Below are 24,247 nucleotides of genomic sequence, written 5' to 3' on the forward strand. Positions count from 1 at the left end.
TATTTAAAAAGATAGATCCCTTTAATACCCATTCCCCATTTTTGCATAACTAACAGTTATATTAATATGCTTTTTACCTCTGTGATTACCTTATATCTAAGTCTCTGCAGACAGCCTCCTTATCTAAGTGCTTTTGACAGACATGCAGTGCAGTCGATCAGTGAAGTCTCCTAAATAACTTCACGGGAGTGAGCACAATGTTATCTATATGACACTCATGAACTAACACTGTCTAATTGTGAAAAACTTTCACAATGCTCTGAACTAAGAGTCGGTTTTCAACGGTTTAGAAATCAGTTTGAGCCTAGCTAGGTTTAGCTTTTAAAAAATACCACTAAGGGAACAAAGCAAATTTGATGGTAAAAGTAAATTGGAAAGTTGTTAAAAATTGCATGCCCTATCTGAATCATGAAAGTTTAGTTTTGACTTTACAGTCCCTTTAAGTTATATACCATTAGAAATACATAGATATTGTTATTAGCCCTTTAAGATGCCCATCCTAAAATGTGGGACGGAATTAAAGTAAAGTGGAAATTGTGAACAACCTATTTATTAACGACTCCATTATGACATCTACACAGTTTCGAGAGAGATTTTCCATCACCATTATTTTTCTTGAATTTTTTAGACTTAAAAGCTTTTTGAAGTCTTGGGGTTTTCTTACCACACCACCCAGACAAAAAAACTACTTGGGAACAAAGGTGGCTAACCAAAACTTGTGTCCCAAGAATATTCTCTCTTTCTTACGTAGACCTATTTCAACCTCCCTTTTTCCATAAAACACCTTATATTAGGCAATGGGAACATAGCCTTAAGTTTCAAATACCTGAGGACCTTTGGCATTTTGCAACACTCTCCACTAAAAAAAAGCAATCCACGGAACCACTCTTTACAACCTTTTTTTTTTTTTAAACTCCTTACCCAATGGCACTTCACTCCCCTTAAAGGGACATTAAACACTAAATACATGCTAGATAGAATGATGCATTCAAAGAAAAGATTAGTCCATGACTAACATGTAGATGTATTTTTTAAAGTTTCATTAGATGTTTAAAAAGTGACAAAATAAGTGTAAAGTTTTAGTGTATATAAAACACTGGGAGCTGCCATGTTGTAACTTGTGTTACCTTCTTTGCTGTGGCCAATTAGGGTCAGTTATAAATAGGTCACTAGAGTGTGCAGCCAATGGTTGTGCTGGATTTAACAGTGTTCTGCACTTCCATTTCTAACAGGAACTGAAAAGCTCACAATTTCAGAATGGAATTACAGGCAAAGAGGACAAAATAAATAATGAAAGTATATTGCAGAGTTGTTTTATTATATACAATTTATCATTTTATATTACAATCTCAAAGTGTTTAATGTCCCTTTAAAGGGACACTGTACCCAAATTTTTTCTTTTGTGATTCAGATAGAGCATGACATTTTAAGCAACTTTCTAATTTACTCTTATTATTTTCTTCATTCTCTTGGTATCTTTATTTGAAATGCAATAAAGTAAGTTTAGATGCCGGCCCATTTTTGGTGATCAACCTGGGTTGTTCTTGCTGATTGGTGGATAAACTCATCCACCAATAAAAAAGTGCTGTCCAGAGTTCTGAGTAAAAAAAAAAGCTTAGATGTCTTCTTTTTAAAATAAAGATAGCAAGAGAACAAAGAAAAATTGATAATAGGAATAAATTAGAAAGTGGCTTAAAATTGCATGCTCTATCTGAATCATGAAAGAAAAAATTTGGGTTCAGTGTCCCTTTAAACTCTTTCAAATCTCCCATATAAACTCACCATTATGCTGGAGGGGGTGTGGTAAAATATGTGCATTTACCTATTTATGGCTGTTAAACTAGACATTGCTATAGTCTGGCGAAAACCTAAGGGCCCTAGGTGGAGCCAGGTACTAAGCAATCTTGCCCAAATTGAATCAATGGAAAGTATGATCTTTGCAACTAAAAACAAAATAGAGACTCACTGTATGAGCTGGGAATTGTGGAGACGATGTCTGGGAAGCATATAATACTTTATAATGGAGGGAAAATAAATATACCTCCCCAGCTGCTATCTCAATATGTTTACTAGTAAACAATATGCCTTTGATTTCTCCAACATTGGTGTGTCCGGTCCACGGCATCATCCTTACTTGTGGGAATATTCTCTTCCCCAACAGGAAATGGCAAAGAGCACAGCAAAAGCTGCCCATATAGCCCCTCCTCAGGCTCCGCCCCCCAGTCATTCTCTTTGCCGCTCTGAACAAGTAGCATCTCCACGGAGATGGTGAAGAGTATGTGGTGTTAGTTGTAGTTTTTATTCTTCTATCAAGAGTTTGTTATTTTAAAATAGTGCCTGTTACAGAAGCATTAGTTATTTTGTTGTGAAGAGCTTATTTCCCAGCAGCAATGCCTGAACCAGCAAGCCAGCGCCTAAGAAGGGCTCCAAGAAAACCGTAACAAGTATCATTTCATAAAGAGTTAACTCTTTTTTTTCAGCTTTTAGAAACTATTGTCTAATCACCTCTGGAGCCAGACTGCTAATTGATAAGATGAACTTGTAAACTTGTTATCTTAAGTACTGTAATCCTATTGTGGCCTGTCAAAGGACAGTGCTCTCTATCTAAATGTGTGATGGGGGATTTTGTGCTTCCCCCCCTCTCCCCCTGGGAGTGCCCTGTGTGCATGTAACCTTAATAAAAAGCAGGCTGGGCATCCCAGTCCTGAGTTCTTGTTTGACCCTCAATCGCAGCGTTGACTCGTTTTTGTGGGCAGAAGGGTATCCTAGCTGTACTGCAGCTAAGGGAGATTATTCTATATTTGCGAGACTCATATAGAATACTATGGAAAGCAGCTTCTCCCCTCTTTAGCAATAGGGATCCAGGCTACTAAGCGGTCCATCTCTCAGCGAGACTAAGGGTAACCGTAACATTTGGTGGCAGCGGTGGGATTTTCCTGGATTTCCTAGGAGAGGTACAGAACGGATGGAGAGCGCTTACGAAAAATTGAAGCGTACAACCCTAAAAGATTTACTTGAAAGCAGAGGGGGGTACGCCAGCAACCGGCCGAGGAGAGAGCTGATCGCAGAATTGACCGAACTGGATCAGAGCTTCACAATGGCGGAAACACCGACCACGATTAGTGACGAAAAAACCAGGATTGTTCGGGAAAGGCTCTCATTATACGGGCCGAACCCCTCCATGGAATTGGTACAGCAGTTGATGGCGGAGGCGGACGAGGATATACGAGAGACTCGAGCCCACGAACTCAACCTAGCGAACGCACACCGCAATGCTGAAGCCCCGCAGGTAATCATCCCTGTCGAAAATGCTGGGAGGCCCAAGATACCCTATGCGGCATTTCGACCCTTCCTAGAGAGCGAGACAGGGATTGATGAATATTTGGCGGACTTCGAAAGGCAATGTGCCCTGCACCAGATTCCCAACAGAGAGTGGCCCACGATATTGTCTGGGAAACTATCCGGGCGAGCCCTGGAAGCCTTTCGTACTCTGGGTGCTGAGGAAGTGACACAGTATGAGCTAGTTAAGGAGACACTGTTGCGACGGTACGCTGTAACTCCGGACACGTATCGCCGACAGTTTCGGGGCACGGAAAAGAAGCCTAACGATACCCATATGGAATGGGCGCACCGAATGCGGAGAGCGGCAAATCACTGGCTGAGCGGAAGTAAAGCGGTGACTGGGGAGGAAATTTTACAATTGTTTCTCTTAGAACATTTTTATAATGGCATGGAACAGCAAGGGAAGGAATGGCTGCGAGACAGGCGGCCTTCTACCTTAGAAGAAGCAGCCAAATTGGCCGATGAACATTATGACTCCCGTCTTCACGAACCCATGAACTACCGAGCTCCAGCACGGGTCGAACCCAGAGAGGTTTACCGTGCACCCCCTCGTGCTGAATTCCGAGCCCCGGTGCCCACAGGGCCCGTCCGACACTCAGGACCACCCAATAACAGCTCTGAGCGTCCCAGACTGACTTGCCACCGATGCAAGCAACCAGGGCATTTCATGGCTAGCTGCCCCCTTAATACGCACCAGACACCCAGGAATTACAATTACCCCTCTGGGTCCTATCGTCCGGCCCGGGCCCTCTGTGTTAACCAAGAGGCCCCTATGGAGGGATATGTGGGGCCGCTTCACGAGGCAGACCCTGTATATGCTGCCTCAGATTACCGCCAGCACCATCGGCAGAGGGTATGGCTCGAGGGGCGATCTACCGAGGGATTGCGAGACACAGGGGCTACTATCACGCTGGTACAGAGTCATTTGGTGCCAGAGCACAAGCGATCCGGACAGACTGTGGCCGTTAGAGTGGCGGGGGGGGATGTGTACAAAATTCCAACAGCTAAAGTGCATCCTGATTGGGGAGCGGGAAAGGGGGCTGTGAACGTGGGCCTAATGGATAATTTACCTGCCGAAGTACTACTGGGCAACGATTTGGGCCCCATGACTTCTGCCTATGCTCCAGTATGCAACAACGAGGCGGACCCAGTGACTACACGGGCCCAAGCCCGGACGGAGCGAGAGCTCTCACCAGTGCGGGAGACACAGGTAAGACCTACCCCGACCTTGCCTGACAGGTTAGGCCCCATACCCTGGGACACCCCAGATGCTTTCGAGGCAGAGTCTAAGACTGACCCGACCTTACAAAAGTACCGGGAACGAGCAGAGACCGGAGGGGGCGGGGCAGATAACGAAACATTCTTATGGGAAAAAGGGAAACTATACCGCTGGACAGAGAAAAGGGGACAGCGTAGGCGACAGCTGGTAGTGCCCCACAAATACCGTCAAGAAATCCTCAAAATAGGCCACGACATCCCCTTAGCAGGCCACCTAGCCGTTACCCGTACCCTACACCGCATTACTCACACGTTCTTTTGGCCAGGGGTGCACGCTGACGTTAGAACTTACTGTAACACCTGCGATGTGTGTCAACGAGTAGGAAGGCGAGGCGATCACCCTAAAGCCCAGCTAGTAAATATGCCCATTGTAGAGGAACCCTTCAGCCGGGTTGCTATTGACCTAGTGGGACCACTGGCTACCCCTAGTCCCTCCGGTAAGCGATACATTCTTACCGTAGTGGACTACGCTACCAGGTACCCAGAGGCTGTCGCCCTATCCAACATACAAGCGGATACGGTAGCGAATGCACTAGTACAGGTGTTCTCCCGGGTAGGATTTCCAAAAGAAATCCTATCCGACCGAGGCACCCAATTTACGGCTGAATTGACCCAACAACTCTGGCAGGTTTGCAAAATTAAGTCCCTCCTGAGCTCCCCATACCACCCCCAGACGAACGGGCTGTGTGAGAGGTTCAATGGGACCCTCAAGCAAATGCTCAAGACGTTCACTCAGGAATACCGAGACTGGGAACGCTTCCTGCCGCACCTCCTATTTGCTTATCGGGAGGTGCCCCAGGAAACGACAGGGTTCTCTCCCTTCGAGTTGCTCTACGGAAGAAAGGTACGGGGACCCCTAAACCTGATCCGGGAGCACTGGGAGGGAGAGATGGAGGCTGACGGTGTCCCAATTGTGCCATACGTGCTGGAACTCAGGGACCGAATGGAGCAATTAGCCAAATCCGTGCGGGCTAATCTCCAGTTGGCCCAGAGAAGACAGAAAGTATGGTACGATCGGGGGGCCCGAAAGAGAATCTTCACCATAGGACAAAAGGTGTTAGTACTTAAGCCGGTGAAGACAGACAAATTGCAGGCGTCCTGGCAGGGTCCCTACCAGATCGTAGAGAAAAGGGGAGACACCACTTATGTGATAGCTAGCTGCCACGACAACAATCTTAGAAAGACATTCCATGTAAACATGCTCAAGGAATATTTTGAGCGACCAGAGAACGTGACGGCCGTATGTTGTTCCCCTCAGGAAGACCCCGACAGTTTACCCATTCCAGACCTATTAGAAAAGAGCCTCCCCACAGGTATAGTGGCGCAGGTTCAGATAGGGGACCGACTTAGCCCCACTGAAAGGGAGCAGCTCAACCAACTCCTCCAGTCCAAACACCTCACCTTCTCCCCGAAGCCAGGGTACACTACTTTAACCACCCACCAGGTAGATACTCCGGGACAAGCTCCCTTGCGCCAGGCTCCGTACCGAATCCCCGAAGCAGTTAGGACAGGAATGAAGAAGGAGATCGATGAGATGCTCCAGCTCAGGGTAATTGAGCCCTCCGATAGTCCCTGGGCCTCCCCAGTTGTCTTGGTGCCCAAGAAAGATGGGACCACCCGGTTCTGCGTAGACTATCGGAGGCTCAATGAAAAGACCGTGACGGACGCTTACCCTATGCCCAGGGTAGACGAGCTACTCGATCGTATAGCCAGGGGAAATTACCTGACCACTATTGACCTCTGCAAAGGTTACTGGCAGATTCCCCTGGCCCCGGAGGCTATCCCCAAGTCGGCATTCGTCACTCCATTCGGCTTATATCAGTTTAGGGTAATGCCGTTTGGGATGAAGAATGCCCCAGCTACATTCCAGCGCTTGGTGGATAGGCTCCTGGATGGCTTCCAGAGTTTTGCTTGCGCCTACCTGGACGACATAGCGATCCACAGTGAGTCCTGGGAGGACCACTTAGCTCATGTGGGAATGGTTCTGGATCAGATCCGGGCTGCTGGCCTGACTCTGAAGCCAGAAAAATGCCACTTTGGGATGGCCGAGGTACAGTACCTGGGTCACCGGGTGGGGTGTGGAAAGCAGCGACCAGAGCCGGCCAAAATAGAAGCTGTCGCCAATTGGCCCACCCCCATCACTAAGACTCAGGTCCTAGCCTTCCTGGGCACGGCAGGGTACTATAGACGGTTCGTACCAGACTACAGCACACTTGCCAAACCCCTGACTGACTTGACCAAGAAGAACTTACCTCGACAGGTCCTGTGGTCTCCCCACTGTGAAACGGCTTTCCAGGCTCTCAAAAATGCTCTAATTAACGCTCCTGTCTTGGCGGCCCCAGCCCTTAACAAACGTTTTATCGTCCATACAGATGCTTCCATGTTCGGGCTGGGAGCCGTCCTCAGCCAAGTAGGCGAAGATGGAGGGGAGCATCCAGTTGCCTACATCAGCCGGAAGCTCCTGCCCCGCGAAGTCAGCTATGCAGCGGTCGAAAAGGAGTGTTTGGCTTTGGTGTGGGCATTAAAGAAATTGACTCCCTATTTATATGGTCAGGAGTTCACTCTGGTCACCGACCATAACCCGTTGGTGTGGCTGAACCGGGTCTCTGGAGATAACGGCAGGCTATTACGTTGGAGCTTATCGTTGCAACCCTTCAATTTCACCATTACTTACAGACCTGGGAAACAGAATGGCAACGCCGACGGGTTGTCCAGACAAACCGACCTCAGCCCCGCATAACCAGCGGTCTGGACAGCCTTAGTCTGCCCCGAAAAGGGGTCAGACCGTGTCTGCCAGAGTGTTCCACAGAAAGGGAGCACTGTTACAGAAGCATTAGTTATTTTGTTGTGAAGAGCTTATTTCCCAGCAGCAATGCCTGAACCAGCAAGCCAGCGCCTAAGAAGGGCTCCAAGAAAACCGTAACAAGTATCATTTCATAAAGAGTTAACTCTTTTTTTTCAGCTTTTAGAAACTATTGTCTAATCACCTCTGGAGCCAGACTGCTAATTGATAAGATGAACTTGTAAACTTGTTATCTTAAGTACTGTAATCCTATTGTGGCCTGTCAAAGGACAGTGCTCTCTATCTAAATGTGTGATGGGGGATTTTGTGCTTCCCCCCCTCTCCCCCTGGGAGTGCCCTGTGTGCATGTAACCTTAATAAAAAGCAGGCTGGGCATCCCAGTCCTGAGTTCTTGTTTGACCCTCAATCGCAGCGTTGACTCGTTTTTGTGGGCAGAAGGGTATCCTAGCTGTACTGCAGCTAAGGGAGATTATTCTATATTTGCGAGACTCATATAGAATACTATGGAAAGCAGCTTCTCCCCTCTTTAGCAATAGGGATCCAGGCTACTAAGCGGTCCATCTCTCAGCGAGACTAAGGGTAACCGTAACAGTGCCGGTTTGTACTATTTACTCTAAAACAGAAAAAGATGAAGAGTTCTGTTTAAAAGAGGAGTATGATTTTAGCAGCAGTAACTAAAATCAATTGCTGTTCCCACGCAGGACTGTTGAGCCCAGAGAACTTCAGTTGGGGGGAACAGTTTGCAGACTTTTCTGCTCAAGGTATGACTAGTCCATTTTCTAACAAGACTGAGTAATGCTAGAAGACTGTCATTTTCCCTCTTTGGGATCGGTAAGCCATTTTCTTAGACTCATAACAGAATGAAGGCTTATTAATGGGCTATATACTGGTTGACACTTTTGTGGGCTAAATCAATTGCTTTATTCGATATTTATATGTGGTTTGAAGTGTTTTTAAAACCTGAGAATAATTGGGTAACGTTTTTAGGCGCCAGGCAGTCGTTTAGACACCTTTCCATTCAGGAAGGGCCTTTCACTCTAGTAGGCAGAGCCTCATTTTCGCTCCATAATTGCGCAGTTTCTTTTGGATGCAGTGCCTGCAGCTTCATGTGAGAGGGTCTGGTGGCCATTAAAAACGTTCCTGGAAGGCTTATTTTTGTGACGAATAACCCCCAAGGACAGGTGAAGCCGCAGCAAACGCTGTGGCTGGGACTGTAGTGGGTTTAAAATTGCTAATTGATAAAACAGCTCCGGTTTCCTCATTTAAGGGGTTACAAACTTGAAAATTGGGGTGCAATACTTTTAAGGCATTAAGACACTAGGGTGCAAATTTGATAAAGATCGGATATTTCCTTCATAGTTTTTCACATATCCAGAAATAAAGTGTGCTCTGTTTAACTTTTAAAGAGACAGTAACGGTTTTGTTTAAAAACGGTTTTATTGCATTAATAGCCTGTATAAGCCTGTCTAACATGTCTGTACCTTCAGATAGATCATGTTCTGTATGTATGGAGGCCAAGGTGGCCCCCCCTTCAAATGTATATGATAATTGTGCCATGGCATCCAGACAAAGTAAGGACAGTACTGTCACATTTAATAAGGTTGCCCAAGATGATTCCTCAAATGAAGGTAGTGGGGATAGTTCATCATCCTCTCCTTCTGTGTCAATACCAGTTATGCCCGCGCAGGCAATTCCTAGTACATCTATCGCGCCAATGCTTGTTACTATGCAACAATTAACGGCAGTAATGGATAATTCTATAGCTAATATTTTATCCAAAATGCCAGCATTTCAAAGAAAGCGTGATTGCTCAGTTTTAAATACAGTAGAGCAAGAGTGCGCTGACGATAATTTTTCTGTCATACCCTCACACCAATCAGAATTGGCAGTGAGGGAGGGTTTGTCGGAGGGAGAAATTTCTGATTCAGGAAGAATTTCTCAACAGGCAGAACCTGATGTTGTGACGTTTAAATTTAAGTTAGAGCATCTCCGCGCCTTACTTAAGGAGGTACTAACTACGCTGGATGATTGTGACTCTTTGGTCATTCCAGAAAAATTGTGCAAAATGGACAAATTTCTAGAGGTCCCGGTGCACCCTGATGCCTTTCCAATACCTAAAAGGGTGGCGGACATAGTGACTAAGGAGTGGGAGAAAGCAGGCATACCTTTTGTCCCACCTCCTGTATTTAAGAAAATGTTCCCCATGGTCGACCCAAAGAAGGACGCATGGCAAACAGTCCCTAAGGTTGAGGGAGCAGTTTCTACGCTAGCCAAACGCACGACTATTCCCATTGAGGACAATTGTGCTTTCAAAGATCCTATGGATAAAAAATTGGAGGGTTTGCTTAAAAAGATTTTTGTTCAGCAAGGTTTCCTCCTCCAACCAATTTTCGTGCATTATTCCTGTCACTACGGCGGCGTGTTTTTGGTTCGATGAACTAGAAAAGTCGCTCAATAAGGAGACTCCATATGAGGAAGTCATGGACAGAATTCACGCACTTAAGTTAGCTAATTCCTTTATTTTAGATGCCGCTTTCCAATTGGCGAGGTTAGCGGCGAAAAATTCAGGGTTTGCAATTGTGGCGCGCAGAGCGCTCTGGCTAAAGTCTTGGTCGGCGGATGTATTGCTTAATATTCCTTTCAAAGGTAAGACCCTTTTTGGGCCAGAATTGAAGGAAATTATTTCAGACATCACTGGGGGAAAGGGCCATGCCCTCCCACAGGATAGGCCTTTTAAGGCTAAGAACAAGTCCAATTTTCGTTCCTTTCGTAACTTCAGGAACGGACCGTCTCCTAACTCTGCAGCCTCTAGACAAGAGGGTAATGCTTCCCAGGCTAAGCCAGCTTGGAAACCAATGCAAAGCTGGAACAAGGGTAAACAGGCCAAGAAGCCTGCTGCTGCTACCAAGACAGCATGAAGGGGTAGACCCCGATCCGGGACCGGATCCAGTAGGGGGCAGACTCTCTCTCTTTGCTCAGGCTTGGGCAAGATATGTTCCGGATCCCTGGGCACTAGAAATAGTCTCTCAGGGTTATCTTCTAGAATTCAAAGAACTTCCTCCAAGGGGAAGGTTCCACATGTCTCGCTTATCTTCAGACCAGATAAAGAGACAGGCATTCTTACATTGCGTAGGAGACCTGTTAAAAATGGGAGTGATACACCCAGTTCCAACAGCGGAACAAGGTCAGGGGTTTTACTCAAACCTGTTTGTAGTTCCCAAAAAAAAGGGAACTTTCAGACCAATTCTGGATTTAAAAATTCTAAACAAATTCCTCAGAGTTCCATCGTTCAAAATGGAAACCATTCAAACAATTTTTCCTACAATCCAGGAGGGTCAATATATGACTACCGTGGATTTAAAGGATGCGTACCTACATATTCCTATCCACAAAGATCATCATCAGTTCCTAAGGTTCGCCTTTCTGGACAAACATTACCAGTTCGTGGCTCTTACGTTTGGTTTAGCCACTGCTCCCAGAATTTTCACAAAGGTGCTAGGGTCCCTTCTAGCGGTTCTAAGACCGAGGGGCATTGCAGTGGCACCTTATCTAGACGACATTCTAATTCAAGCGTCGTCTCTTTCCAAGGCAAAGGCTTATACAGACATTGTTCTAGCCTTTCTCAGATCTCACGGGTGGAAGGTGAACGTAGAAAAGAGTTCCCTGTCTCCGTCAAGAAGAGTTCCCTTTTTGGGAACAATAATAGATTCTTTAGAAATGAAGATCTTCCTGACAGAGGTCAGAAAGTCAAAGCTTCTAAACGCTTGTCAAGTTCTTCACTCTATTCTGCAGCCTTCCATAGCTCAGTGCATGGAAGTAATAGGATTGATGGTTGCAGCAATGGACATAGTTCCTTTTGCTCGAATTCATCTAAGACCATTACAACTGTGCATGCTCAATCAGTGGAATGGGGACTATGCAGACTTGTCTCCCCAGATTCAAGTAGACCAGGTAACCAGAGACTCACTCCGTTGGTGGTTGACTCAGGATCACCTGTCTCAGGCAATGAGTTTCCGCAGACCAGAGTGGGTCATTGTCACGACTGACGCCAGTCTATTAGGCTGGGGCGCGGTCTGGGACTCCCTGAAAGCTCAGGGTCTATGGTCTCGGGAAGAGTCCCTTCTCCCGATAAACATCCTGGAACTGAGAGCGATATTCAATGCGCTCCGGGCTTGGCCTCAACTAGCGAAGGCCGGATTCATAAGATTCCAGTCGGACAACATGACGACTGTAGCTTACATCAACCATCAGGGAGGAACAAAGAGTTCCTTGGCGATGAGAGAGGTATCCAAGATCATCAAATGGGCGGAGGATCACTCCTGCCACCTATCTGCAATTCACATCCCAGGAGTAGACAACTGGGAGGCGGATTATTTGAGTCGTCAGACTTTCCATCCGGGGGAGTGGGAACTCCACCTGGAGGTTTTTGCCCAGTTAACTCAATTATGGGGCATTCCAGACATGGATCTGATGGCGTCTCGTCAGAACTTCAAGGTTCCTTGCTACGGGTCCAGATCCAGGGATCCCAAGGCGACTCTAGTGGATGCATTAGTGGCGCCTTGGTCGTTCAACCTAGCTTATGTGTTTCCACCGTTTCCTCTCCTTCCCAGGCTCGTAGCCAGGATCAAACAGGAGAAGGCCTCGGTGATTCTGATAGTGGCCACGCAGGACTTGGTATGCAGACCTGGTGAATATGTCATCGGCTCCACCATGGAAGCTACCTTTGAGACAGGATCTTCTAGTACAAGGTCCATTCGAACATCCAAATCTAGTTTCTCTGCAGCTGACTGCTTGGAAATTGAACGCTTGATTTTATCCAAGAGTGGATTTTCAAATTCAGTGATAGATACTTCGGTCCAAGCCAGAAAACCTGTGACTAGAAAGATTTACCATAAAATATGGAAAAAATATATCTGTTGGTGTGAATCCAAGGGATTCTTCTGGAGTAAAATTAAAATTCCTAAGATTCTTTCCTTTCTCCAAGAGGGTTTGGATAAAGGGTTGTCAGCGAGTTCTCTAAAAGGACAGATTTCTGCTTTATCTGTTTTGTTACACAAACGCCTGGCAGCTGTGCCAGATGTACAAGCTTTTGTACAGGCTTTGGTCAGAATCAAGCCTGTTTACAGACCCATGACTCCTCCTTGGAGTCTAAATTTAATTCTTTCAGTTCTTCAAGGGGTTCCGTTTGAACCTTTACATTCCATAGATATCAAGTTACTATCTTGGAAAGTTCTGTTTTTGGTTGCTATTTCTTCTGCTAGAAGAGTTTCTGAATTATCTGCTTTGCAGTGTGATCCACCCTATCTGGTGTTCCATTCAGATAAGGTTGTTTTGCGTACCAAGCCTGGTTTTCTTCCAAAAGTTGTTTCCAACAAGAATATTAACCAGGAAATAGTTGTTCCTTCTCTGTGTCCAAATCCAGTTTCAAAGAAGGAACGTTTGTTACACAATTTAGATGTAGTCCGTGCTTTAAAGTTCTATTTAGAAGCAACAAAGGATTTTAGACAAACATCATCTTTGTTTGTCGTTTACTCTGGTAAGAGGAGAGGACAAAAAGCTACTGCTACCTCTCTTTCTTTCTGGCTGAAAAGCATTATCCGATTGTCTTATGAGACTGCCGGACGGCAGCCTCCTGAACGAATCACAGCTCACTCCACTAGGGCTGTGGCTTCCACATGGGCCTTCAAGAACGAGGCTTCTGTTGATCAGATATGTAAGGCAGCGACTTGGTCTTCTCTGCACACTTTTGCCAAATTTTACAAATTTGATACTTATGCTTCTTCGGAGGCTATTTTTGGGAGAAAGGTTTTGCAAGCCGTGGTGCCTTCTGTTTAGGTAACCTGATTTGCTCCCTCCCTTCATCCGTGTCCTAAAGCTTTGGTATTGGTTCCCACAAGTAAGGATGACGCCGTGGACCGGACATACCAATGTTGGAGAAAACAGAATTTATGCTTACCTGATCAATTTCTTTCTCCAACGGTGTGTCCGGTCCACGGCCCGCCCTGGTTTTTTAATCAGGTTTGAAAAATTTCTTTCTCTATACACTACAGTCACCATGGCACCCTATAGTTTCTCCTTTTTTTTTTTTTTCTCCTAACAGTCGGTCGAATGACTGGGGGGCGGAGCCTGAGGAGGGGCTATATGGGCAGCTTTTGCTGTGCTCTTTGCCATTTCCTGTTGGGGAAGAGAATATTCCCACAAGTAAGGATGACGCCGTGGATCGGACACACCGTTGGAGAAAGAAATTTATCAGGTAAGCATAAATTCTGTTTTTTACTACACCTTGACCTAGAATACATAGTAGCCGCAGGCGTGGAATTTAAATTAGAGTTCAAATTAATATTTATATATTTCCATTCTCCACCTTTCCCCTTTCTCCCACCTTCTACTCTTCAGGATATTTAAACATCTATGCGAATGCATACGTTTTTACCCACTCCTTAACCCTCATATTATAGTGCACAAAACACTTTTTTTTATTGCTTTTTTTGTCGCTAATATTATCAACCATTACATTTTTGGGTACATAAGCTAATTAAACTATACCTTGAATATTCATAAACATATGTAATATGCACTTACTGGTTACACAATAATCAACAAATTGTGAATGGACTGATGAAAGTATTTTTTTTCTTTCCTTTCATATTATCAGGTCATATGTGATCAGTGAGCAAGAATCTATCTATGTTTAGGTTTCTCAAACTCTACATGAAAATAGTAATGTTACTGTAACTATTGCATTTAATGTTTGTACTGTACTTGAAAAACCAATAAATATAAAAAAAAAAAAAAAAAATAATAAAAAAAAATACATAGATAATTATGAAATTATTAGGAGGTGAACTTTTCAGCTGTACTTTATTAAAAGGCGGAAAATAATAATGACCCCATTACCTTCTCTTTTGCTGTGGCCAGTTAGGGACAGGTGTACATGAGCTCTTGCACATATCAAACAATCACTGTGCAGCATGTAGGAGGGTCAGGGTTTTAAATCTTACAGAATGCAGTCCTACAGGGTACATCATACACAAACTGGTCTTTAAAGACCAACAGCGTACCCTTTACCGGGCAGGGGTGTGTGTGCTCGCGCATGTGCCCGCAATCTGCACTAATATGTGCATTTAAGTCTTGGTGGGAGCGGGTGTTGGGAGAGGGAGGGGGGAAATTATGTTTTAAAAAATGGTTGAGGGGGAGGGGGGCAGCTACACTACATAAAAATAAAAATTTATATAAAAAAAGGGCACATTATTTTGAAAAGTGGGTACTGGCAAACAGCTGCCAGTACCCAAAATGGCACCGAATAGTGAGAGGGGGAGGGTTTGAAAGCTGTTTGAGGGGCTCAGGGAGGTTGGGTGGTAACGGGGAATCCTACACTGCAGAAAATATATAATAATTTTTTTTTATATATATATTTTTTTTTTTTAAAATCACAAACATTTTTTTTTATACTGGTAGACATTCTGACAGTACGTAAGATCGCAGGGACATTTGTGGGATGGGGGAGGGAAGAGAGCTGTTTGGGAGGGATCAGGGGGTGGGATGGGTCAGGTGGGAGGCTGATCTCTACACTAAAGCTAAAATTAACCCTTCAAGCTCCCTACAAGCTACTTAATTAACCCAGTCACTGCTGGGCATAATACAAGTGTAGTGCGCAGCAGCATTTAGCGGCCTTCTAATTACCAAAAAGCAATGCTAGAACCGTATATATGTCTGCTATTTCTGAACAAATGGGATCCCAGAGAAACATTTACAACCATTTGTGCCATACTTGCACAAGTTTGTAAATAATTTCAGTGAGAAACCTAGAGTTTGTTAAAAAGTTAGTAAAAAAGTGAACAATTTTTTTTATTTGTTCGCTTTTGGCGGTGAAATGGTGGCATGAAATATACCAAAATGGGCCTAGATCAATACTTTGGGCTATCTACTAAAAAAAATAATATATATATATATATATATATATATATATATATATATATATATATATATATATATATATATAGTTATAGTTATTCAGGGATTCCTGACAGATATCAGTGTTAAAATGTAACTTATGCAAATTTCGGAAAAAAATGGTTTGGAAATAGCAAAGTGCTACTTGTACTTATTGCCCTATAACTTGCAAAGAACATGTAAACATTGGGTATTTCTAAACTCAGGACAAAATTTAGAAACTATTTAGCATTGTTATTTTTTGGTGGTTGTAGATGTGTAACAGATTTTGGGGGTCAAAGTTAGAATTTGTTTTATAGTAGGGCTGCACGATTAATCGCAATTTTAAAATGCCACGATTTTAAATTGCGGGAGTATGCGATTTTTTTTTTTTTATATATATAAAAACGGGTTCTGTTTGTGATCTCAGTAGCAGCCGATCAATCTATGTCTAAAAGCAGAGCCCATGCAGCAGAGTGAAGAGGAGGGAAAGTCACTTACTTATACTTCCCCCTAGGGACGTCTGCAGTCTGAAACTTAGGGTATGTACTATGGCTGCATGGTTAATCGTATGATGCGATTAGTCGCAATTTTAAATTGTGGCAGTATGCGATTTTTTTTAATTTTTTTATTATTACAAAAAAAATCCTTAATGCCGTAGTGTCAGCCACATCGGAGGATTTATTTATTTTTTCTCAAAAAGATTGTGGCAATTTAAAATCGCGATTAATCGCATCATGCAATTAATTGTGCAGCCCTATTTTGTAGAAAATTATAAGATATGATGAAAATAATGGTATCTTTAGAAAGTCCATTTAGTGGTGAGAAATACGGTATATAATATGTGTGGGTACAGTAAATGAGTAAGAGGAAAATTACAGCTAAACCCAAACACCGCAGAAATGTAAAAATAACCCTGGTCCTTAAGGGTAAGAAATAGAAAAATGGCCTTGTCCTTAAGGGGCTAAATTACAGGAATGCAAAATAAATAATAAAGGTGCATTGCAAAATTGTTTTATCGTACATAATTTAACATTGTATAGCAAAATTATTTAATTCAATGCTTCTTTAAGATTGTTGAAGTAATGGCCCACACTGCTCTCCAGATACCCCCCAGGTAACTGTAATGGCAAGTTGTTAGCTTTGCTCTTTTACACCCAAGCAGTCCCTGTGGGGTTTCTTTAGGCCAAAATAAGGGTTATTTACTAAAGCAGGTCTAATATGTCTGCCATCCATTACTGTACATGCTGTCTATCTAATCTAATATATGGTAGTGTTGAGCTTTGATTTCACGTGCAGGTAGCATCTTACTAGAAAATGATGACTTTCTAACTACTACATCAAAGGGTTATGTGTTTTTTCTTTTTAACGTGTTAAAAGTAAAATGAGGGAAGCAGAATTCTGACAGATGAAAGCAGAATTTACTACTGTAGCTTTATTATAGCTACTGAATTAGCCATTGACATTTACCTATGCTCTCTATCTGCTATTTATCTGATTTACTTGTCATTGTTGTGTCCTGCTTGTATAAGCCATGCTTCTATTGGTTGTCATTGCTGGGCGTCTTCATTTCAGGCCAAAAGCCACTTCTAAACAAGAACACACATTCCACACATGCCTCACTAAACCAGAGCAGAGGCCTTTTCGTTTGTCAACACTATTATTTTGATGCAAACTTACTGCATCCCTTCTCATGTAAGGATTATGTATTCAGTGAAACATGACAAATAGATTGACTGTCAATTATGGGCAGTAAGATCACTGCTCTTTTCACTAGCAATTAAACATATAGTCTGTTTTCATTTTAATGCTTTTAATCCTTAAATATTTTTACTTTGTTGCTTTTACTCATTCTGGAAGTTACTGTTGGAACTCTAAATCATTCTGCATATGTACAAAGTGCTCTTTTATAAGAAACCATGTTTGATTTCTTGGGGTAATTTGAAAGCTAGTTTGCTAAACTCTATTGTATAGACACATTACCTAGTTGTGTGGTTAACTTCAGTCTTTGTTTTCTCACAGTGACCATATGGAGAACATATGTGGCTACCTGATGAAGTATACCAACCTTGTCACAGGCTGGCAATTCCGGTAATTTCTAGTGTTCTACATCTGTGGTTCACACAAAATGTTTCACTATATGTGTGTTTTGTGAGTCTGTTTTATACTACAGCGTTAAATTGGCTGTCGCTATATGAGTTTTGTAAAGGCAAAATTACTAATGTATAAAATACTGTAAATAAAACCTATTGAAATGACTATATATTCTATACTTTAGCATTTAGATTGCTGAAGGGTGTGTATAACATTGACTGTTTGAGTATGCATTTATTTATATTATTTTTGTTAAATCCGTGAGCTGTCTCTTCATTTTTAATAGTACAAGTTGTAGAATCACGTAGAAAAATATTGGTCTGTGAATCACAATATGAACCTTTAATGATGCATGACTTACATTTGCTTCAAATGAATTTCCCTCAAAACTCTAATTTAAAGTTCGTTATTTGGGGCTCAAACTTCTCTATAAACAAAATATCCCCCTAGACCAGACATCCTCAAACTTGACCCTCCCAGAGGTTTTGGAAGTACATTTCCCATGATGCTCAGCCAGCATATAAGCTGGCTGAGCATCATGGGAACTGTAGTTCCAAAGCCTATGGAGGGCCAAGTTTGAGGATGTCTGCCCTAGACTGACACTGACTATATAATATCTGCAGATTTCTACTTGGTGATGCTGTAGCTATTCATGCTCTGCTACACAAATCCATGCCCCAAATTTGTGTCTGTTTAAATTTATAACCAAGTAATGTTAATGTGTCACACTCTAAGGTTAAAAATAAATAAATCAATGTTTTGTAAATGATGTAGAAAATGATCTTGGTTACCAAAAGGTTTGACTAATAATTCAGTTCCGTGCAATGCACTTGCAGGTTCCACACATGTAATATAACCTATGTTTCTCCTTTCTGGGCAGATTTTTTGTCTTGAATAATGAAGCGGGTTTACTAGAATATTTTGTTAATGAACAGTCCAGGAATCAGAAGCCAAGGGGTACAGTTCAGCTAGCTGGTGCAGTGATCTCGCCCAGTGATGAGGATTCTCACACATTCTCGGTGAATGCAGCGAGTGGGGACCTTTACAAGCTTAGAGGTAAGATGATGACTTCCTTGTCTGCCTGCACATGCACATATATAGTTTCTAAAGCATGTCTTATAATATAGATTATAGAATACTGTTATAATTTAACCTTTTTTTTTTTTAGGAGTAACTGTTGCCACAGGAATTAACTGCAGGTCATTTAATACATTATTAATATTAATCCTGTAATATGTTATTGAAAGTAGTCTACATTTTTTTTAGGCATACTGAAAAAAGAACCTATTAAATGCTAGCAAATTAGTTTTAGGCATAGTATGCATAACTCAATGTTCCTGTATTTTTGGCACTTGATTGTGACTGCATACCATATGGTGATCGTTTTGGTAGTACTTTTTTGCCTGTTATTTTAATAAAAACTGTAATTTCTTTCAAATGGCAGTGAGAGTCCACAAATTTAATGCATAACCTATGGGAAAATACTTCACCTGGCCACCAAACAAAGCTACGGCGAAATTTGCAGCAGGCGACCGCAGCCTGTACTGCTAATATGTGTGAAAATTGTTCCACATATGTTATATAGCTAGTTTCTTATATTTAACTGGGCTGTCGATTTTTAGTATATTCTTATTACTGTGATAGATTGTTTGGGACTGTGTCCCTGGTACACTCACGAGTTATGTTTATAGAATACAGGGAGTCCATTGATGTGTGAAATTGGTCCACATTGATTCCTAACTAGCTATAGGAGAGTTTTACAGGGGTCTCTGCCACTGTTGTACTTTATTATACAGTATGTATTACTTAGGACTGTGTCCCTGCTTTATGAGAGACTATAGTACTATGCAGTGTATCCTCCTGTTTAACTAGACACCTTTATTTGGGGATCAATATTGTAGTTTCACACAGGTTAGATCTGTGCACTTTTTTTTTTTTTTTAAATATTGTATGTATGCTTGGTATGTCCGTATGTCAATTATTCACATCATTTTTACTTTTGGATTATGAATAAAAGTTCAATGTTTAGCTTTTTCCTATATTTATACATATACTGTGTTTAAGTGAGTGCTTATACAGGTGCTTCTTTCTCTTTCCTAGATTTCATATCATTGTTCAGCACTTGGCACCCCCCACAATCATCTTTTTGTGGGTCTAATATAGGTACCATGTACTACACACGATTACCTCTTATTTTCATAATTTGGAAGTTGTTAGAGCTTTAAAGTTTTAACTTCATGCTACCAAGGAATTTAGTCAATCATCTTCCTTGTTTATTCTGTTTTCTGTTAAGTGCAATGGTCAAAAGGCCACAGCTGTTACTCTATCCTCCTGGCTCAGAAATGTGATTTGCGTGGCTCATATAGAGGCAGGTCAGCAGCCTCCATCCCGGATTAAAGCACATTCTACCCGTGTGGTGTCTACTTCTTTGGCCTTCAAGAATGAGACTTAATTTGAACAGATCTGCAAGGCTGCTACCTGGTCTTCATTACATACTTTCAAAACATTTTACCGTGTTTTTTTTTATGTTTTTTTCTCAGCAGAGGCATTCTTTGGGAGAAAGGTTCTTCAAGCTGTGGTGCCTAGTTTTTAAGAACTGCCTTCCCTACCTTTCCCTCCCTATTTTTTTTGTGGACTTCACAGTTTGGGTATTGGTTTCCCATAGGTTATGAATTGACTTTGTGGACTGTCACTGCCTTTTGGAAAGAAAATTTAATGTATGCTTACCTGATAAATTATTTTCTTTCTTGGCTGTGAGAGTTCACAAACCTGCTCTGATTACTGTAGTGGCGGCACCTCTGTACCCTTTTTATCTCTCTACTTTTCCTTATCCTCGGCTTGAACTACTGAGAGGGTAGGGGAAGTGGGAGGTATATTTCAGTGCTCTGTTTGGTGTGTTTTGCCTCCTTCTGGTGGCCAGGTGAAGTATTTTCCCATAGGTTATGAATTGAATTTGTAGACTCTCACTGCCAAGAAAGAAAATTAATTTATCAGGTAAGCATAAATTTATATTTTTATTGGTGTTTTTTTTTTTTTTTGTGTGTTTTTTTTTCCCCCTTTCCCAGCTACTGATGCCAAAGAACGTCAGCATTGGGTCAGCAGGCTGCAGATCTGCACTCAACATCATACAGAAGCCATTGGAAAGGTGAGGACACTTATATACCTATATGTTGTCAAACTATTTTGTGCAATCATAAGGTTTCATAGGTTACATGGTTAAAGGTGCAATGTAGTAATAATAAAATAGTCTAATTTGTTGCAGCATTTTATCAATACAAAAATATTCATGGAAAAGGGTATATATATTTAAAATTGTACTCCAGTGCTGTTTCTGAGCAGGACACTGCAACTGATTGGCAGATTTTAAATGAAATTCAGGCATAAACTATAACGATACAAACTATGTCAAGTATTATGAAGAAACCTTCTGAATTCTGAGTAGGGCTATTCTTGGACCCCCTAGCAAATATAGGGAATATGCTGTCAGCGAAATGTATAGTAATATATATATATATATATATATATATATATATATATATATATATATATATATATATATATATATATATATATATATACTGTGCATTTAACATATTATGCTAGGTACAACCTGACTTCATCTTAAATTCAGACACTAAAGTGAATCAACAAATCCGGTATAGAGGGAGAGGTAGCTTATCACTACCTCCTTTTGGACAATGTACTAAAAAATGTGTTTCCTCTTAATTTTGGCCAAATTAGAATTAAAAGTACTGTATGGGTAATTGTTCCTTCATTTTTATTATTAAATTTGAAATAGCTGGTTTTGCTCATTAAAACAATCACCTGTTTTCAAGGAAATGCCCATAAAATTAGCTATACTTGCGGGTTAAACAGAACTGCTTATGTGATATATGTCTAAACATAGTCAGGTGTTAAACTGCTAATTATAGCTGGGCACAACCAGCTATTTCAGATACAAAAAAATGTCTCTCTCCTACCCCCTACTGAGAAAATGACTAGTTCTATGGTCTCCTGTTTACAGACAAAAGCAGATTTTTCACATAACAAAATAGATGTCAATAAATACACTCCAGTAGGTAAAATAAACCAGTGAGAAAACATCAAAAGGAAATACGCAATTTCTCAAGTTAAGCTAATTTTAGATAAATGTTCTTTAAAAATGTTAATACAAATTCATGTTTATTGAACACCTTGAAACTGATGGCTAACAGTAGCTTTAAGGGACAGTCTACTCCAAAATGTTTGTTTCAAAAGATAGATAATCCATTATTAACCATTACCCAGTTTTGCACATTCAACACAGTTATATTAATACACTTTTTACCTCTGTGATTTCTTTGTATCTAAGCCTTCTAAGACTGCCTTCATATCTCCGTTCTATTTACAGACTTGCATTTTAGACAATTAGTGCAGACCCATGAATAACTCCACAGGAGTGAGCACAAGGGTATCTATATGGTACACATGAATGAGCAGTGTCTTTCTGTGAAAAGCCATAAAAATGCCCTGTGATAAAGGTGACCTGCAGGGGCTTAAAAACAGAAAGAAATGTAGATGTTTAAAGGTTATAAAGTATATTAATGGGATACTAAACCCAAATTTTTTTCTTTCATGATTCGGATAGAGCGTGCAATTTTAAGTAACTTTCTAATTTACTCCTATTATCAATTTTTCTTCATTCTCTTGAAATCTTTATTTTAAAAAGCATATATTAAAGCTTTGGAGCCAGCCCATTTTTGTTTCAGAACCCTGGTTAGAGCTTGCTGTTTAGTGGCTACATTTAGCCATTCAATCAGCAAGCGCCTACCCAGGTGCTAAACCTATAATGGGCCGGCTCCAAAGCTTTCATTCTTGTTTTTTCAAATAGATACCAAGAGAACGAAAAAAAAAATTATAATAGGAGTAAATTAGAAAGTTGCTTAAAGGGACACTCAAGTCAAAATTAAACTTCATGATTCAGATAGAGCAGCAATTTTAAACAACTTTCCAATTTACTTTCATTAACAAAATGTGCACAGTCTTTTTATATTTACACTTTTTGAGTCACCAACTCCTACTGAGCATGTGCAAAAGTTCACAACACATACGTATATGCATTTGTGATTGGCTGATGGCTGTCACATGATACAGGGGGAGTGGAAATAGACATAACTGCAATTTATTTAAGAAAAATCTACTTCTCATTTGAAGTTCAGACTAAGTGCTATTGCATTGTCTTCTTATCATGCATTTGTTGATTATGCAAATCTACTGTATTGACTGGTCGGTAAAATCTTAGTTTAGCGTTCTAAATTATTTTCTCAGCCATATCTCATTATCACAACCAACATTGTTATTAAAAGGGATACTAAACCCAGTTTTTGTTTCTTTTACGATTCGTATAGAGCAGGGGTGTCCAAACTTTGCTCTCCAGAGGTTTTGGAACTACATTTCCGATGATGCTCAGCCAGCATTTTATCTAGTTTGGACACCCCTGGTATAGAGCATGCAATTTTAAAGGACCAGTCGGTAAAATCTTAGTTTAGCGTTCTAAATTATTTTCTCAGCCATATCTCATTATTTTCCTACAAAAATTGGCGTGGGGGTTCAGATGATGGCTACCAACAATGCTGCAATGTTTGTGTCTCCAGGAACAAAAAGGGGAGCCCTATTTTGGGGTGTAAAAGTCCCTGTTTTCCCCATAGACTTTACACAGCCAGCTCTGCTCACCTACATGGATACATTGTATCAAACCCTCAGCCTACAGCTTTTTATACATTTGTAACTGTTTACTTTACACAGACACTTAAAGCAGCCCTCTCAGTAACAACTGTACAAACTGCTGAGGAAATAATGTTCACACAGCTTTAAAGGGCAGGATAGCACCTGGTCACAAAGTCTTAAAGGGACAGACAAAAAAACACACAGCCTTGAAAGGGTCAACTAGCACCACAAGCACACAGTCTTAAAGGGACAGACTACAGTAATGTTCATGCAGCGCAACCTTAAAGGGCAGCTCGACACCTGCACACAGAGCCTTAAAGGGACAGATCAACGTAATGTGCACGCAGCGTAACCTTAAAGGGCAGCTCGACACCTGCACACAGAGCCTTAAAGGGACAGATCACCATAATGTGCACGCAGCGCAACCTTAAAGGGCAGCTCGGCACCTGCTCACAGTCTTAAAGGGGCAGGCACACACAACCTTTTAGTGAGTTTACACGCACAGTTTTAAAGGGAGCGATAGTATGCATCCCCATGTGATGCACGCAGCCTTAAAGGGACACTCTGTCTTAACGGGACAGTGGCACGTGCACGCACGCACACACACAGAGCACTCTCAGCCTTTAAAAGGACAACTTGCACCACACGCATACAGCCTAAAAGGCACAGATCACCATAATATTCACGCAGCGCAACCTAAAAGGGCAGCTCCGCACCTGCGCACACAGTCTTTAAGATACAGGCACACACAACCTTTAGTGGTTAACCGCAGACAGTTTGAAAGAGAGCAATAGTATGCATCCACACGCAAAGCACAGCGCCTTAAAGGGACACTCTGTCTTAACGGGACAGGGGCACGTGCACAGCCTTTAAAAGGACAACTTGCACCATAACCACACAGTGTTAACGGAACAGCTCACACCATGCACACCTAGTGCAGCCTTAAAGGGCAGCTCACCGCCTGCTCACAGAGTCTTAAAGGGGCAGGCACACATTCTTAAAGGGAGCGATAATAGTATACATCCACACGCAACGCACACAGCCTTAAAGAGGCACCCGGTATTAAAGTGACAGACACAAACGCGGACTTTA

At 41.9% G+C, this 24,247-nt stretch overlaps 1 protein-coding gene across 2 annotated transcripts in view; it reads left to right on the forward strand.

Moving 5' to 3' along the window:
- Nucleotides 1-24,247, forward strand: part of OSBPL11 (oxysterol binding protein like 11) — a 223,330-nt gene that overhangs the window by 13,192 nt on the left and 185,891 nt on the right. For both annotated transcript variants that reach the window (XM_053698047.1, XM_053698048.1), the window contains 3 exons: nucleotides 17,378-17,446; nucleotides 18,330-18,505; nucleotides 20,515-20,594. In XM_053698047.1, the coding sequence (XP_053554022.1) occupies nucleotides 17,378-17,446; nucleotides 18,330-18,505; nucleotides 20,515-20,594 (325 nt within the window). The remainder of the gene's footprint in view (nucleotides 1-17,377; nucleotides 17,447-18,329; nucleotides 18,506-20,514; nucleotides 20,595-24,247) is intronic.

The sequence above is a fragment of the Bombina bombina genome, chromosome 1 (genome assembly GCF_027579735.1).
Source record: "Bombina bombina isolate aBomBom1 chromosome 1, aBomBom1.pri, whole genome shotgun sequence".
Lineage (NCBI taxonomy): Eukaryota > Metazoa > Chordata > Amphibia > Anura > Bombinatoridae > Bombina > Bombina bombina.